Source organism: Cariama cristata, unplaced genomic scaffold (genome assembly GCF_000690535.1).
Source record: "Cariama cristata isolate BGI_N322 unplaced genomic scaffold, ASM69053v1 scaffold43342, whole genome shotgun sequence".
NCBI classification, from domain to species: Eukaryota; Metazoa; Chordata; class Aves; order Cariamiformes; family Cariamidae; genus Cariama; species Cariama cristata.
Genome location: NW_009604080.1, coordinates 9,657 through 28,287, shown reverse-complemented (window position 1 = coordinate 28,287; position 18,631 = coordinate 9,657). Strand labels below are relative to the sequence as shown.

At 38.2% G+C, this 18,631-nt stretch overlaps 1 protein-coding gene across 1 annotated transcript; it reads left to right on the top strand.

The window, feature by feature from the left end:
• Positions 1-338: 338 nt before the first annotated feature.
• On the top strand, positions 339-16,986 carry NPHP3 (nephronophthisis 3 (adolescent); the record flags this gene model as incomplete). Its single annotated transcript, XM_009695428.1, has 18 exons — positions 339-442; positions 1,142-1,256; positions 2,140-2,283; positions 2,838-2,935; positions 3,426-3,528; positions 4,140-4,222; positions 5,268-5,406; positions 6,222-6,386; positions 6,899-6,996; positions 7,861-7,983; positions 8,355-8,544; positions 8,699-8,940; positions 9,359-9,434; positions 10,598-10,725; positions 12,966-13,206; positions 15,173-15,298; positions 16,187-16,302; positions 16,505-16,986. Coding segments are annotated over 18 exons (2,472 nt in total), but the record flags the coding sequence as incomplete, so codon positions are not given.
• Positions 16,987-18,631: the final 1,645 nt, after the last annotated feature.

The following is an 18,631-nucleotide window of genomic DNA, read 5'->3' as shown; positions in this document are numbered from 1 at the left end:
GCGGTGGAAAGGCGCGGTGAGGAAACCTGAACAAACATAGTAGCCAGTTGCTTTACTGGAGTAACACTAATTCAGTTTCTTAGCGCTGAAAGTTGCATTTTAAACAGAGTTTTGAAAAAAAAATTTGTTTACTTTCTTTGAAAGAGATAATAAATTCTGTGGTTTAAGTGATTCATTACAAAATTTATTTCCATTTGTATTATATTGCATTTCAATAATTATTCCTTTACCTTAATAAATCTGTACATGCATTTTGTATCTAGGTGGTTTACAATACCAAGCACTGTATTTCTCCCTTAAACGGTGGAATATTTGTAATGATTGTTTCTTTTTTATAGTATTTTGAACGTCTAAATGACCTAGTAGCAGCACCAGCACCAATTCCACCTCTGCTTGTATCAGGAGGACCAGGCTCTGGGAAATCTCTCCTTCTGTCAAAATGGTAATTAACACTTTTTCTTTTTTTTTTGGATGAATGAAATTTAAGAAAAAAGTTTCCATTACATTTTGAATGTCATATCACTTTAAATAGAGGTAAAATGGGGGCATTTACAAAGCACTGATGTTATTGAAGCATCCTGGAAAGATTTGTCATAATTGAGTAGCTAATTCCACCTGAACTGCCTTAAACATCTCCCTGACTCCAATTGCAACGCCCTACAGATCTGTCTTTGCACAGCATTAATAAGTGGTTTCAGTAGCTCAATAGTGTTGCCCTTCTCTGATACACAAGAGAGGTCCTTTGGAGTCTGTTTATCTGAAATAAAAGAAAGATCAGACCTAGTAATTTATCATAGAAATACATTTTATGGTCACTTGTAGGCTATGACGAAATTTGCTGACATAAAAATTAATTGATAATGTCATTACTTCTTAAAAGCTTAGTGACATGTGACTATCCAGTGCCAGGAAGGACACTTGTAAATGGCTATCAGTACTGGGGAGAGCAAAAACGGAATCTGACATAAAAAGTTCAATTATAGCTCAGGAGATGTCTGTCCTATTTTGTAAGATAATCATGGAACACCTTTAGCTCAGACACTATCTCCTTTGGCCAAACTTGATGTTTTTTATTGGAGAGATATTTGCAAAATATAGTCTGTTAAGTGCTGCTTTTTTTTTTTTTTCCTTGTCTCGTTAGGATTCAGTTGCAACAGAAGCATTCGCCAAACACTCTCATTCTTTATCACTTTGTTGGGAGGCCCATGTCTACTAGTTCAGAATCTGCACTGATAATTAAACGCCTTACTTTAAAGGTATGCTGTATTATTACATACACTGCATTGTGCAATTCTTTGGAAAGTGCCTCTGTGTGTGTGTATGTCAAAAGATAAAATTTTCTACAGGTTTTTCAACATCAATTCAGAGTAATACAAATGTAGGACATTATGGAATGGAGGAAATCTGATCCTATACATTGAAGGCGGATCAATTAAATAGCATCTCTGAGATATTCATAATAGATTGGCAGTTGTGCTTCCAGTGACCTATATTGATGGCTTATAAAACTATATAAGCTTCTTCCAAAATTTCCTGCCATCTGGCCAATGAGAGGCAGGTGGTACCTCTTCTATCTCTGTGTTTAGGAACCTGAGGCTGTAATCACCGATTGGCACCATATTGTTCCTAGACTAGTCTCTCTCCTATGTTAATTTTTTTTAAATTGTGTGTTAGATATGTGGGGAATAAGCGAGCAGTATTTTTGTACCAGGGCCTGAGCTTTATTTTTCCTTTACAGGGTGGAACTAAGGACCTCACAGGACTAAAACCTTTAGAAAAATGAAATCAATTGTGTTCTCCTTGCAGATTTCTCGTGTAATTTAGAAGTCTGCCTATTTAACTTCTGCAACTTCTAAGCCATTGAAGTCTCTGCATTCCTTGTCCGCTGTGTAAACTCAGATTATCTCTCTAGAATTTACCTGAGTTCAATAAATACTTTTGTTCTGCATATGCCAACTCTCTGCGTATATTAGAAGGAAAGAATTCTATGTGAACTTGACTAGAAAATCATGTGGGTGTGCTTTGGTTTTTGTTTGGGTTCCCGTTCCGCCCCCCCTGCTTTGTGTCTATAGGACTTCTTTCAACTATCCAAGTTGATTTTTAAGGTAGAATTTGTTATATATGTTTATATTTCTGCAGCTTATGCAGCACTCTTGGTTAGTGTCACCTCTGACTTTGGATCCAGCTAAACTTCTGGAAGAGTTTCCCCGCTGGCTGGAAAAACTTTCTGCACGTCATCAAGGCAGCATTATTATAATTATTGATTCTATTGACCAAATACAGGTATGTTTTCCAAATACTTGCCATTTGTCAGTCTAAAGGAAACGTTGACTATTGCAATAGGTACAGTTATATCTATGTAACAGAAATATTAATGTTTGCTTTGCTCTAAAGAGCACATACAGAAAATGGTTTTGCATAAAGTGCAGATGAGTTAAAATAGACTTTCAATTTTTATAGATAAATTTTGTGTTGGGTTGGGGTTTTTTTTCTTCTAAATTTATCTTCACACCTTAATTTTTGAGCAATCCAGTTACATTATTTGTCCAAAGATTCAAGGCTGTGACGTGACCTGTTAGGCACGTAAATAGCCTACCCTTTGAGGTGGACACCTTAACAGTTGTATGTATTCTGTCTGCTTTATTTAATGTACAGTCATGCTGATACATGGCAATGAATCATTTAGTACTGTTTCAAGAAGCAGATCACGAGCAATTTTTAACAACACTGAAGGATTTAAAACTCCTTTCACTGAGCTGTACAGTTAATGAAATGTGTCAACTTCTGGCATTGTTTTGAACAACCTTTGTATTAAGTAGCCAAAATTTGTTTTTAAGCAAGCTGAGAAGCACATGAAGTGGCTGATAGATCCACTGCCAGTGAATGTGAGAGTGATTGTGTCAGTGAATGTAGAAACATGTCCGCAGGCTTGGAGGTATGTTATATTTCTGAGATGTTTCAAAGTAGCCTGGGTGAGAATTACTGTTTTAAATTACAGTTACTCGTTGCAGAGCAAACAGCGAGATTTGTCGAGACCTGGGGATATAGTAGGATAAGGATTTGTAACCATTGAGGATAGTGAAAGCTTCTGTATTGTAACTGAAATGAGGGCAGGTTTTAGCTGTTGGGAAATCAGATTTTTGTTTTACTGTGATGGATCTATCCATGTCACTATATGAGAGAGGATATTAAATGAAGTCAGGTGCGCATCAAGAACCGCAATTCCATGATGAAGATCCAGGATAAGGCTAAAAGTGGAAATTTGACTTGTGGTGACTAGAGTTTCTTAGTAGCAGGGAATAGCTTCAATTATTGCTTTGATATAAATCTTTAAAAAGCTCTAGAACTTTGATGTCTTCCCCCCGCCCCCCCCTTTTGTGTGCTCTTTAATAAGGTCTGAATATGACTTTGTTCTCTTACCAAAGGTTGTGGCCCACTCTTCATCTTGATCCACTGAATTCCAAAGATGTTAAATCTCTCATTAGTGTAGAGTGTAACTCTGCAAATGTTAAATTGACTAAAGAGCAGGTATGTCTGTTGCAGTTCTTCTGAAGTACCTTACTCTAGTATAACTTTTAATGAAGGCACGGAAAGATGAAATAAGCCCAGCTGCCAAAAGAAAGCATTATACTTAGCTAACTAAATACCACTGCTCAAGATAGCATGCAGTTTGAGTATTTTTACCCCATGGCTCATAGCACTGAAACACAGATGGAACAGCATAAATTATTAACACAAAACCAGTGCAGTTGCACATATTGCTATAAACAGGTTCTTTTAATTTAGAATAATAGAAGATTTAGTTTTGCATAATACTGTAACAATGATTGGTAGAGTGAGGAAAAGAGTATTTTACCTCTTTGCCTTGGAAACCTATTCTGTGAGGCAATCCTCATCTTGAAAGATGTAATGGTTAGATCTTAACTCTTCTCATCTTAAATTCAAAAGGAAACTTTCACTCGTGTTCTCCTGTAGCTAGAAAAACATGCAGTATTTTGTGCGCTAGTTATCATGTCATGGGCTTCAGATGTTACAGATAGAAGCATATCTAGAACTTCTATTTTCTTGTCAAACAGTAAATGTTTTATTGGTATGGTTAATTTCATCTTGGCTCACGGATTTTGTTTAAAATGCTGTAGGAGAAGAAGCTTGAGAGACATTGTCGTTCCGCCACAACTTGCAATGCTTTGTATGTCACTCTCTTGGGCAAAACCATTGCTTGGTAAGTTGACATGATCTTGAAATTATTATGCTCATCACTTGATTGGAAGACTTCAAGTAGGTTTGTTAGCATTTTGAAATACACTCATTAAACACAGAATGAATCCTGTTAAGAAAAAACAGTGGAGCAGTATACAGAATTTTCCCCCTTCACTGACTATGAACACAATAGGAATAAAAATCAGAGAGTATACAACTGCCATTTTGATACTAACTGAGTCCAAATAGTTGCATCTATCTGTTTTCAGCTGTTCCATTTTTATTTTAGTTTTCTGTTGTTCTGCTTTCTGGGTATATCGGTTTCTTCGATGCTTTTTAAAGGTAATTGGAGAATGTTGGTATTGTTTTGTTAAACAGTTTAATTCAGATCTGTTGTATTTACTGACGTACCAGATAGTTTGCCTCAGATTTTTAAGGCTAAAAGAAAGTTTAGCAATGGTTTAGTTTAACATCCTGCATGTGGTACTTTGCCCTATAATTCCTGCTTTTTTTTTAATTAATCTTCCCTCTTGTGCAAAAGAATACTTAAGTGCATTGGCTTATGATTAACCTAGACTCCATCTTGTTGAGAAAGACACATTTTTAGTTTAGAGACTCCCAGAAGATGATACACTGACTGATAATTTACTCTGGGTGACTGATTTTCATTATTTTTTGTTTCTGTTTTATGTCCTAGAATGCTTAATTACTCCTGAAAACGTGCTTTGTAAATGCATTAAATGAAACAGCAGCATGTGGTTTTTATCCTTGTCCAGCCTGATGTTCTTATTTTGTACTGCTGGAGGAAAGAACGCTGCAATGTACTAATTTTGTTTTTTTTTTTTTTAAATAAAAATGTTGCAGTTATTTAGAAAGATCAGACAATATGGCAGAAGGTGGCTTCAGGAATTTACCTCTTCTGTGTTTGATCTCACCAGGTGCTGTGCACCTTTTAAACTCAGTAGGAATTCAGAGCATTTTTGAGATGGAGCTCTTCAGTAGTTTCAATTCATCTTACTCAGCCAAGTTTAATATGCCAAATCGTGCCATTTTGTCCTTCTGCTCAGTGTTGGAAATGCAGGAAATATCGATGAAACCCTTCAACAATGTTTCCAATGTCAAGACACAGTGTCACTGTACAGGCTTGTTCTGAGATCAATTCAAGAATCATTGCAGAGTGATAAAGAGAAAGGTCTTTTGAGAGAGGTAAGCAGAGAATGTGTCACTATTTCTGTAGGTAATGTATATTCTTTCCTGTAAAGAGTTTTTCTTAAGTTAAAAGTAAATATAAATTTATATTGATTCATATATATGGTTCAGATTACTGTATTAGTATAGAAGGGACAATTTTATTAATCTAGTTATATCTGTTGTGTCTATAGAACATATGACTGCTTTGTGTTAAATTTCAACTAAGTCATTGTCTCACAAAACAAACAGCTTTTCTGCTATGATGTGATATAAAATTAGCACTTCCTTGCTGATCGCTCCCCTGATCCAATGATTAACTACACTGAGCATAGTAAATGTAATCAAAACATGGTAGCTTGTGAATACAGGCCAGCACTTCTTAGGCTTCTGATTCTTCTTCCTGGCTTTGCAGAATTTCCCTGTTGTGTGGAACTTTTTTTTTGATTAGGATATGATACTCAATAATTGCTAGAAGTTCTTTGGTGCTGGCAGCATAAGACCTTCAGTGTATTTTACTCAGATGGGAGTTTCTTATGATAATGGAGTTATTTTCCCCCAGTGTTTTAGAAAAAAGTCTAAGGAGCCGTTTCTTTGTCTTGGAGTGTCCTGTTTGGTGCTTTATCTATCAGAATATTAATCCATTAGCACTGAGGACTGTTCTTTGAGGACAGAAGAGAGAAAGGACTTGTGTAGAGAGGGTGTTTTTTTTTTTCCCTTGGCATATAGAGTTATACACAGTGATACACAGTATTTTTCTTGGCATTTCAGTGTAACTAAGCTCTGCAGCAAATATTACTAACTGTGTAAAATAATTTTTCTGTTTTATGTAGATACTGTGTATCATCAGTGTTAGCCACAACGGTGTGAGTGAGTCAGAGCTGATGGAACTTTATCCTGAACTGTCTTCTGCGGTATTAGCCTCGCTCGTTCACAGCCTGCACAAAATGTGTTTGCTGACATATGGCTGCGGTTTGCTGAAGTTCCAGCACCTCCAGGTAAACTTTGTAATTCTAAACATGTGCAAGTGAAACTCCACCCCCTAAGCCCTTGCTGGTTTTTAGGTAAGTTCTGTTAGCTCAGTAGGCTATGATATGTTTATGCTTGCTCATCCATTTTCCTTAACCTCGGGTCTGATGTTAGAATCGCCTTGAAAACTACTAGAGCTGTGTTACCAGTATGGGTCAGTATTGTTCAGCAGTTGAAAACTGTGCATTTCAAACCTTCAGAAATTTCTGATCTATTAGTTGTTAACTCCATCTCTCCTAGAAAACGCTGATTCCACAAAAAACAAACAGAACTGAAGGAAGAGGGAATATTATCTGAATAACAAAAGCTTTGGTCTAATAAAAGAACAATCTGTTTGTAGTGCCTTTGTCATAGAAAGACTCTTAGTTCTACGACATGAAATGTGTTTCATAAAGAAATCTTGCATAGTGCCTTGTGTGTCATCAGCACTTAATAAAGAAATTAAATGCATTCTCTTTCTCTCGATTATACTCTCTTTCAGGCTTGGGAGATGGTGAGACTAGAGTATATGAAAGAAGGTGAAAATGTTATTTCTGCGTACAGACAAAAGCTAGTGGAATATTTCACCATGCAGCTTAGGTAGGTTGGAATTCCTCAAGGTGTGCTAAATCGCAGGCTTTATGCCCCATGGATATTTTCGTTTTCTTCATGTAGCTTCTTTGAGTCAGTTTAGTAAATTATTATGGTAAAATAACTCTGCAAAACCCTAGTTGTCATTTTAGCAGTTTATTATTGATGTGTTGCTTTTTAATCTTGGAAAAGATCGAGGACTGTGGAGGGGAACAGGCATATAATAAAGTTACCAGGTGAAAAGCTAGGGCATGAATTCATACCGCAGAAGTTATTTTATGGTAACTGACCCCATGTGGGTTTTTAACTCCCAGTAAATGCTAGGAAATCTGAGGTTACTTGGAACTTGAAGAAGCAGCAGCAGACCACTTGCCTTCAACAAGCAATTAGCACATACACGAGAGGAGGTCCAGTAGAACAGCTGAACAGCTACAATTTCAGATCCAGCTTGAAAACTGATTTGCATTTACAGTCCTGAGTTAGTGTGTCCCAGCTGTGGGCTACTGCTTACTGCTCCTCAGAGCATCCACTGATGGGTAGCAGGAAGCCAAGAGGGCCACAGCGTGCCAGGCAGAGGAGGCACAAGGGGACAGTGGGGCGGGTGCGGGGCTGCCGTCCTGCTAGCAGGCACAGATTAGCCCCTATGGAAGGGAGGAACAGCTTCCTGTGGGGAACCTGGGGGGGGGTTCCAGCACCCTCTGAGGTGAAATTAAAGTGAAGATGTGAGAAAAGGGAGTACATAGGTCTTATAGTAGTCTGTCTGCTTAGACATTCAGGTACGGCAATTGTATGCTTGCCTAGTTTTCGCATCAAATTGACAAGTTCTGTTAGGCCTCTCAGAGATCTAATTTTGATTTGCTTTTCTTTCAATAGTCGAGACCGAGTGACTTGGAGGAGTGCAGATGAACTTCCTTGGCTCTTCCAACAACAGGGTGATAAGCAAAAGCTGCACAAGTGTCTTTTGAATCTCTTCGTGTCCCAAAACCTTTACAAAAGGTAACAAAGGTAGCCACTGCTTTGGTGGTTGTAAAAATTTCAAAGTAATTTTTTTTCAGTATAAATCGGAAAATGCCAGATACAGATTAAAGGAACTTAAATAACAGAGGCTGAATTTAAAGGAACTTAAATAATAGAGCTAAATGCTGTTGTCATATAAATCATCTGTTTTTTCTAATCTGTTACACCTGGGGGGTGGTAAAGGGCAAAAAACTGCTGTTGAACAGCATTAGTCTCCATGGATTGTCTCCGTAGACACTGTAGCGTAAAGACAACATTCATGCATATGGCCCTTTTCTTCTAAGCTAGCATCAGTCTGAATAGAGGGGTACCAGAGATAAGATGAGCTTCTTATTTCCTTGTTAAAACAGGGGACATTTTGCAGAATTGCTGAGTTACTGGCAGCTGGTTGGGAAAGATAAGAGCTCTATGGCAGCTGAGTATTTTGACTCTCTGAAAGAATATGAAAAAAGCTGTGAGGGAGAGGAAAGTATGGTCTGCCTGGCTGATCTTTATGAGACCCTGGGACGGTTTCTTAAGGACCTAGGTCTTCTCAGTCAGGTAAGTACATTTAGAGATTGTTGTAACAAACAGCAAGAAGGCAAATTTAAGCAGAGCTCAGCGTGCGCTTTCTGTTGCGGTTGTTAAATTCTTATTTATCCTGGCTACAGGATGCCGCCTGCTGCCATCAATATTCTGAACTTTGTTGTTGCAGGCTGTAGCTCCTCTGCAGCGGTCTCTGGAGATTCGAGAGACTGGGCTGGATCCAGACCACCCAAGGGTGGCACAGTCACTCCACCAGCTAGCAGGAGTTTATGTTCAGTGGAAGAAGTTTGGAAATGCTGAACAGTTGTATAAACAGGCACTGGAAATCTCTGAGAATGCTTACGGAGCTGAACATCCTCGGGTAGCTCGTGAACTTGATGCACTTGCGACCTTATACCAAAAGCAGAACAAGTAAGCTTAACTGCACTGGTATTTTTCTTTTTATATGGAGGTGGTACAAAAAAAACCAGCAAAAATTTTCTTCCTGAAGCCAGAATGTTTCTTTCGTTCTTTTTTAGAGTTTCATAAGTTCCAATGCAACCATGAGCATCCCCTCTGTATTCTTCTAGCAGGCCAGCCAGTAGGGGCCAACTTTTGTGCTTAGTTTAACAACAAACGTCTAGAGATAAAGGAGGAGCATTGTCTGGCCCTAAGCATTTTGGATATTTTTATCTTTGACAAAAAGTGTGATACTTTTTTTTCCCGAAGATTCTTAAATTCTCCTCGAATTTGTACAATCAAGTAACTTAGAAACTTTCCAGAATACTTATTGTTGCTACATTTGGCAATAATGTAGCAATCTTCTAATGCTATAAATAACTCTTTTCAGATATGAACAAGCTGAGCAACTGAGGAAGAAGTCCTTCAAAATACGCCAAAAAGCAGCAAGGCGGAAAGGCAGTCTGGTAAGGAAATATTTGATAATTCATAAAAGTGCAGGGCATGTTGCAGCTCTGCTAAATAGATGATAAAGTGTGTCTGCAGAACTGACAAAGCTCCAATGCTTTTGATAATTGAGGGCACAGGTAGCAAGGTAGCCTAGCAGCAGCTTTAATAACTGCCCTTTCAACTCTGCTGGAAGTGCAGATGCATCAGTACAACTCGTATGGAGCTGAGAGAGGTGGAAAAGAACTAAGTGGATATACATATTTCAGGATGCAGAATTACTGCCGATACAATTGGCTGTCAAAGTGACAACAGAAAAAGGAGCTTTCCAGAATAACCGAGGCGTTTATCCTGGAACTACTAGCGAGTGCAGTGCTTACTGCAGTGGATAATCCCAGTAATAGGTACCATACTGAGATTTTCCCTATTTTTTTCTTCTGTGTTTTTCAGCTACGGAGTTCCTCTAGTCCTTCTTGAGCTATGGGTTTGTTTTTCACGTAGTGCCTGTACTATAAAAGTTCAGCTAGTAACTCCAGAGCTCTAGTCGTAGCTTTAATGAAAGCAGTGAAAAGCCATAAAAATACTGCTATTTCCACAGTGCTTAAGTACAAATGAATTTGCATCATGAAGGTTTTGTCCATTTCTGTAATGAGTTCTGCTGCACAAATATTTTTATTAAGACTGCAAAGATGAAGAATAGGCAGAGTATGTAACAAGGGCAGTACTTTTACTTGTAATTTACTTAGTGCATAAGCATTAGCTTGACAGCCCGTTTTACAAAGATCCCTGTAAAGCCTTGAGTAATACTTTATATGTATTTGTATATGGCATTTAGGATAGGAGGTTAACTTGATTTTAAGTTTTGAGTTTATGAACCTGAGAATTTGATCTGAATTGGTTATTTGAACTGTGGAGTGTAAGGAAATTAGCATGTATGGTACAGGGAAAACAGAGCTGTATGACAGCACAGTAACTGAAATTTCCTGGAAGCATTTTTGGTGAAATTCATTGTTAGACTGTAAATAAGCAGAATACCTATGTGCCATCTAGCTTGAAAACAGAACTTAAGTAGGGTTATTATGCTCTCTTGGCACCAAACTGAGTCTTGATTGTCTGTCTTCAGTTGTACACCTTAAAAGTAATGGTGAGTGATTGGCTTACATTCCCTTGTGCTTTGCTGTAGTGTGGCTTTGCTCTCCTGCGTCAAAGAGCCCTGCAATTGGAAGAGCTCACGTTAGGCAAGGATACACCAGATAATGCTCGAACCCTCAATGAGCTTGGAGTCCTCTATTACCTGCAGAATAATCTTGAGTAAGTTGTATTAATTGTGACACATCCACTGAGTGTTAGATTTAAATGGGAGCAAAGCATTGAGAACTAGCATTAAATGTAGACACATGGTCAAATACTCATTATGCTGCCGTCCCTGATTCATGGTACTGTTTTTTGTTTACTGTGAAATTCACTCGTATTTTCTAGTGTCGATGCTGTTAGCATGTTAGTATTTACCAAGTCAGTGCATTTCCCGCATTCAGAATTGATGTTCCACAGTTAACTTTAACTAGCCGCCTTTGCAAATACCAGTTCCCTTGAAATTTATGCCTCCTCTACTCAGCTTCACTATTTTGTGACCTTCCTGTATAGTGTTCATCCTTGAGGAGCAGGATCGTCGTTTTTCTGTGAAAAACACTCAAAATGCCAGTATTACAAGAAATTATGAGTTAAATACCCGCTGTGCTTGTAGTCCTCCGGCTCTTACCCTGCTGGCCTTTTTAAGGGTGAAAGAGGACAAAGCAGCACAAAGGTGTTCTAAAAGCAGATAGAGATAAGCAGGGGTGTTAAAGAAAGGGAATAAAAGGTGCTGAAGAGTTCTGATTTGCATGGTTAGCTGCTCTTGACATCAGCTTCTTCAGTCCACAGAGCAGTCTAAAACTGTGTTTTGTGAGGGAATTGTAAAGTCACCTTAAATCCTGCTGTACTGAACTGAATCTCTTCAGAGAAGAAAAAGTGCAAAGCAAAAAAGCACAGAGTAAGTTCTGGAAGTATTTTTACGTTCTTCCTATATCTGATGTTTATGTCACCCGTAGTTGTTGGATAACTAGAGAAGTATATCGTAATTTAGGATCTACACGCAGAATCTCTGTTAAATGCAGGACCTTTACAGGGAAGGAATTGATTTTTAAGTTGTTGGAAATGTGGGGGTTTTCATCACTTTGGCCTGACTTCATGAGGGTAGTGACTGATTATAGAGGAGCAATATCTATCTAATCTCATACAAGATCATTTTATATTCCACATTATTCACATGTAGTTCCTGTCCAACCCAACCTACTTCCAGAGTAACCGTATCTCTACTATTTCATAGGTGAGCAAAAGTATAAACTTTGTTCTAGTGAAGGTTTAAGTTTTGGTTTTTTTTAAATGGATAGTGTGTCTCTGTTCTGGATCAGCAAGTCCAAGATTGAATTTTTTTGATCACATGGTGCAGTTAGAATGAAATCAATGGCAGAAGTGTATGTCACTTTATTAGTTGTTACATCACACATCGTCCTCTAGCCTTTGCATAGACTGAACACCTTTTGACACTTGTCTGAGAACTCCAGAACTGAACCTACATTTCTATGTATAAATGGTCTTTTTTTTTTCTCTAACGCGAAATGAATTTTTCCAATTTACTCAGCTGACCTCTTGGGAATAGCATCACACAGAATTTGTGTGTATGTCAGGATGACAAACTGCCTAGTTATAATGGATCCTGCCAGTATTATGTGGGGATCACCCATTGTTTGTGACAGAGGAGCTGCTGCAAATTTGTGATGGAATAGTAGTACGCTACTCTAGTGAGATAAAACACGTCCTTTTGATCGGGAGACACGTGAATGGTGGCAATACATGCAGTATTTTCTACTTTGTCACTTCTAGACAGATTTTACTATGAGAATCTAGCTCACAAAATAAATATAAAAACCCCATTCCCGTCTCTCCTCCTTTGGTGTGAAAGCCGTCTGTTGAGCCCTATAATAAGTTTTATATTCTTTAAAATTACTTGAAAAATATGTGGTGTGTTCTGAACCTTTACCTCATATTCCGCTATTGCTTTATCCATGGAAGTACTTGACTAGTACAGAGAGTTGCCCAGAAGTCAGTAGAATGTTTTGAATAAGGAAGGATTACTTGCATAACTGAAGTTGTAGGCTGAATTAAAGAAAAGAGCAGCTATGGGGTAGTGTAATGTTTGTTGAAATCTGCTAGGCTGGCTTTTCAGTCCTTAACAGGAGGGATCCAAGACTGCACAGGAATATATTAATTAGCTCTCTGTCTACATTCTTATGGTTAACCTGCACAGCAGGACTACGTCTGGGATGTATAGTTCCTCACTGCATAAATGAATTGCTTATACCGAGGCGATTGCTTATTCTGAGGAGAGTCCATTACTAGATGTCAGTGTCTGTACAGTTTCCAAGGCTGAGTTTGTTCTGTTTCAAACAGCTGCTTCAGCCTGAACAGATGTTACCAGCTTTAAAATATCGCTGAACAAATGTGTTCTGTAGGACAGCAGAGCTTTTCCTGAAACGCTCCTTGGAAATGAGAGAGAGGGTCCTGGGACCTGACCACCCAGACTGCGCGCAGTCTTTGAACAATCTGGCAGCCTTGTACAACGAGAAGAAGCACTACGACAAGGCAGAGGAACTCTATGAGAAAGCTTTAGACATCAGGAGGAGAGCACTGGCTCCAGATCATCCCTCCTTGGCCTATACTGTTAAACACCTGGCAGTGCTATACAAAAAGATGGTAAGCAGAAGCCTGTTACAGTTAATTTAGGTGATGAGAAAAGGTAATGCCTTGCATCGTTACCGTCTTCAATCCAAAAGAAGCGGGGCATGGGAATTTTGTCAGCTGTTGGTGTTCTACACACATGCATAAAAGATGTAGTCACGCAACCTCAGTCTATTTCCAAAAAGCCCAGTAGCTTTTTCGAAACACACTTTGCTTAAAGTAAAGCAATTTATGAATAATGTCTTCAGTGTCCTGCATGCTCAGGACCATGAAGAATTTCTGAGTTGGTCAAAAGGCTAGTGTTTTGGCTGCGGTGAGGGAAGCTCTTCCCAGCTGTATTTGAGGTCTCCACAGTCTGCTATGTGACATCCACATATAAGAGTTCAGTCAGGTGCGTCTTAATGGCAAAATCATGGTTTAGGGTGTAGGTGTAGGAATAGTTCTTTTTACACAATGACCTTGAACTTTACGGTCAAATTGAGAGTAACTTGAAGGCTCTTGAGGGAGATAGTACTTTACAACTAAACTGGCTGAGCCGCCTCCAGCTTATGTTGATTCAGTGAAAGACAGGAGTTACTCCCCTGCGAAAGGCACTACAGGGAATAACGTTAACAGTAGTATAAACTTCTGCATTTCATCATTTCAAAATGTTTTATTTGTGTTTGCAGATGGTTGTTCTAACCATTTGATATAATCAGTGTAAAAGTGATGTAAAGTTTCCAGCTGTTGAACCAAGATCAAATTCGGAGGATGACCAGAATTTTTTTTCTTTTGTATTTTCACATTTTGCCATTCTTCAAAGAGAAAAGAGTCCTTGAAGATAATCCCTTGAATCAAATGCTGCTATGTTTTTGCTCAATAATTGTTACCTGCTATTATGCACGTGAAATTGTTTTGGGTCACACATTCTCTGCTCACTTCAGCTTCTAATTTTCATGCTGCTAGAAACTGCAAAAGCACTCAATATTTGCATCAAAAAGCTCTTTGCTTGTTTGAAGGAGCACAAAATAAAATTCATGGTGAACTAGTGACGCAGGGAAGAGTGGAGGAAGAGAAGGGACAGGTATCAGATGTAGAAAATGAAAATTATTCATAAATAAGTATTTATTCCAGATTAATTACTGATCATCCTCAATCCGTGGCATGGTGATACTTTGAAAAAATAAGGAGAAAATTTGATTTCAGTTTTGCAATTACAGTGAACCATTATACAATGGACATTTGCAGTATTCAATTTCTACTTGCTATTGCATATAAGAATTCACATTCTATTATTGGAAGCCTAAGCATACTTCTGAAGTATATCCAGTTAATGTGTGAACAGATTCAAATTTGGAAGAGAACAGATGTGCTGGAAAAATAATCTATAGTAAAACTAGTTGGAATATGAGAGGGGTGTTTTAGAGAAACCAAAGTCAAGAAGCCAAAGCCTCAGTATGGTGAAAGGGAAGCAACAGGTACTTGAAATGGCATTGGGCACTGCGGCTCTTTCAAAGAAGACGGTGCGAACACCACTTCAGTAAGCAGAAAACCGCTCAAAAGTTAAAGCAGCTACATTCCCGTTCCCATATCGCCAGTAAAATTTAGGCCCTTTAGGAGAGAAAATAAGCTCTGCTCTCATTTATGGCAGGATGAGGAAATAAAAATGGAGAAAATTATTTGGATAAAAGTACAACTGAAGATTCTTTTTAACAGCCTTCTAAATGAGACGCTTGTGAGGGGAAAAAAATTAAGAAAGAAAGAAATAGACATAGCTGAGGAACACATTAACTGGGAGTTGAATATGCTCAGTATTTTTGAAAATTAGGTCCTAATAAGTATTCATGATAAACAATCTGTGCAGAATGTAGCTATCAATTAACCAAAGTTAAACCCTTGTTCTGGAAACAGTTACATCTTCTCCAAGGCTTTTTATTTAAAATAGATTTTACTGTTACCATTTTGACACAAGAGAACGGAATTTTTTCCCTGTTACTTCTAGGGAAAACTTGACAAGGCTGTTCCTCTGTACGAACTAGCGGTTGAAATTCGACAGAAGTCATTTGGCCCAAAACACCCTAGCGTAGCAACTGCTTTGGTAAATCTGGCTGTCCTTTATTGTCAGATGGTAAGTTTCTTATGTCTTACATATTTATTATTCCTGTCTTAGGCTTTTTTATGATTTGTACCTAAATGATACCAAAGAATCTTGATCACATTTAAAAGGGAAATTCTTTGTAACACTTGCAAATTCTTAGGTTCCATTTTAAAAATTGAGAGGATATTTGGCAAGGAAAACGTATGCAGGGAACAGGTAATTGCTGTGACTGGTGTTTCACAAGAACGCTTGGGCTAACACTCTTTAGATTATTCAAAATGCCCACATGCCTTATAAGACTAGAGCTAGAGTACAGCATTTGCAGCGATATGGCGGTTATCACAGTATGATGGAACACAGCTCCACCACTGACTCTGAGAGGAACACAATCCTTTGAAATTTATGTCCGCGAACGAAGAGTGCCCACCTTGATCAGCTGCAACTCCGTGTAACTAAAGATCTGAGAAGGCTGTAGACTTTCTGGTCTACAGCTACCATGAGATTCAAAGGAGATGCAATCAACTTACTGAATTCCTTACCTAGCATTAACAGGAGGGAGCTGTAGATTGTTTTCCAGTTTTCTGTATTTCTGCAATCTGCATATCTGATTTTAAACAGGGATTAAAGCTGCCTCAGGTAAAATTAAAGAGCATTTGGTAACTCAGAACTTTCATGACTGAGCTAGGAAGTCCAGACCCTAATTATTACATTATTAGTGGGAATAGCATTTGCAAGTGCAAGCCAGTTGCTCTGACAATCTCAGTTACCATCCTCATCTGTCAACAGTATCAAGAACTCAAAACACCTTTCTGGTTAAATATGCACGACTTTGCATCTAGGATGTGTTGATACTGTGTTGGAAAAAAGAATAGCAAATGTAATATACATCTGTAACAAACAACTTTCTACTACCCAAAGAAAAAGCAGATTGAAGCTTTACCTCTTTATGAACGTGCACTAAAGATTTATGAAGACAGCTTTGGTCACATGCATCCTCGTGTTGGGGAAACTCTGAAAAACTTGGCTGTGCTAAGGTAAGATGATATGCTTTAGCCCTATAAAAGTAAATGACTATAAAAATTACTGGATGAAACAAAACATCCTGGCCTTGTGTACTTATTAGGAAAGTAGAGAGCCTGAAGTACACTTTGATAGCATGGTGTGCATTTCAATTGAAGTGAATTGAGAGACTTGTTTCATTCGCCTGTTTCAACTTTGTTTTACTCTTCTCCAAAGCTACGAAGGGGGAGACTTTGAGAAGGCAGCTGAACTTTACAAGAGAGCTATGGAAATAAAAGAAGCAGAGACTTTGTTGATAGGTGGGAAAGCAACTTCTCGGCACTCCTCAAGTGGCGATACATTCAGCTTAAAAAGTGCATTGTCACCAAACATTTTCCTGGAACATGGACAAAGGTGATACAAACCTGCCTAAAGAAAAGGCAGTCTCTATTGCTGTTTTAAAGCAGACGTAAAATTAAGACAAATCTATCTTTCCTAGAGTAATGTACAATTTTGGGACTGACACCTGTCTTCCTGAATGACAGGGGAACAAACATTTGAGCTTGAAATCCTTCCATGTTAACTTTGCAGACTGTATGGTACAAAGTGAGCTTCTTGCATTGTATATAGGCATGCGTAGTAAATACTAGCTCAACTTATAGCTAATACCAAAAAAGTGGATTTGATACCTCATAGCCCGACTGCCAGGATTAGAACAAGTCAAGTTGAACCAATTGTATATACTCCATGGGGTTGTTCTTATTTCTACGATGTAACAGCCTGGCTTGGAGGATTTATGTATTTTTTTGTTTCATCAATCATTTCTGCCTTTTCAGAAGCTTTTAAAGTTGTTTCTAAAGAGAGAGTAATTTTGAAAAAGTCAAAATACCGTTACACCCAAAGTTTTACCTGCAGGGTGATTTCAGCTTTAAGCAAACTTACATTCAAGGGACTTGTGCAAAAATCTAACTAATAAATATAACTAACTCATTTAGAGACACTCCCCACTTAGTAGTTTCCAGTTCTGAACTGTTACTGTTCTTCCCTTGAGTGACTTCTCTCCAACTTACTCGTGAGTTGCAGGGTTGCTTTTGGAAGAAAAAAAGGCAGCAGATCCCAGCCATCCATGGCCCATTAGCAAAGAGGGTGAGGAACAATACGCTTACCCTGTCAACCCAAAGAAAACTTTCTACAGAAGGTAAAACAGGACCAGGAGTAATAGTGGAGGGGCTTGCAGGCTGCATGTTGGCCGTAAGACCACTAACGGCTATAGCTCCGTAAGCTTAAAGAGAGTTGTTCCTGGGCTTGTAGTTGTACCTCATGGACATTAAAAAAAAAAAAAGTAATTTGCATACCTAGTGTATGCCAAATAATACTTCTGTGTAGGAGAACTCCACCTCAAAACAGTGTCACCAGTTTCAATGGAGATTTCATCACACAGTCAGAATATCAACATCAATAACACTCATGGTACACTGTAAAAACTGAAAGCTTCTTTTATATGGTTGCCAAACACACAGAGCTGGACTAAATGATTGCAAGATGTTTTAATTTCTTAGTTCATGACAAAAGAAGTCATAAATTTTCCACTATGTTTTATAGTTGGAGTAGATTATACTTGTAAATGTCTAAATAATAAAAAAAAAATCCTTCAAGCTGCTTTTTTTTGATGCTGTTTATTTTTAAATAATTTTAAGCATTGGCACATACAGTCATCTTAATGTATTTTCTAATTAGTTCAAATTCTTCTTGTATATACAAGTTGAAAGTCTGGAATTAACATGAGAACTGTTTTGCATACTCTGTAAGTGGGCATACAAAAGTGTATCAGTTTCCTCCATAAAACGGTACATGAAGTAAAATGTTGCTTCTCGTAAAGCTGTCAATCAGGCGATAGCAGTCATGTCAGCCAAATCGGTATGAGTCAAGAAGTGAGCTGCTGAAGAAATGAGTCAACCCTTTGCCTCAGGATCTCCAGAGCCAGGTGTGTGCCTTACTTTTATTGTTCCCCAACAGAAAGGTACAGTCACAAAGAAATGTAAGTAACGCTTAAATTGACACTTGGATCAAGCTAACGTAGACTTAGTGGCACAGATTCAAGTATGTACCTCTTTAATGATCTCATCATTCCACTTCCTATCCCTCTCTACAGTTCATTTCTAAAATCTGGTTTCCCCAAACTGAACCCAACCCAAAAAAACCCCACTTCCATTTTGCAGTATAATGCACAAAACCTCCCTCAGCAGCTTCAGAGATGAGTTTTACATTATTGTATAACCTAGTGTCAGCTGTGGAGGAAACAGATTTTGAAGTTTGTAACTGGTAGTTAACAAATGTTTGATTTCTAAGCAGGTATTCATTCAG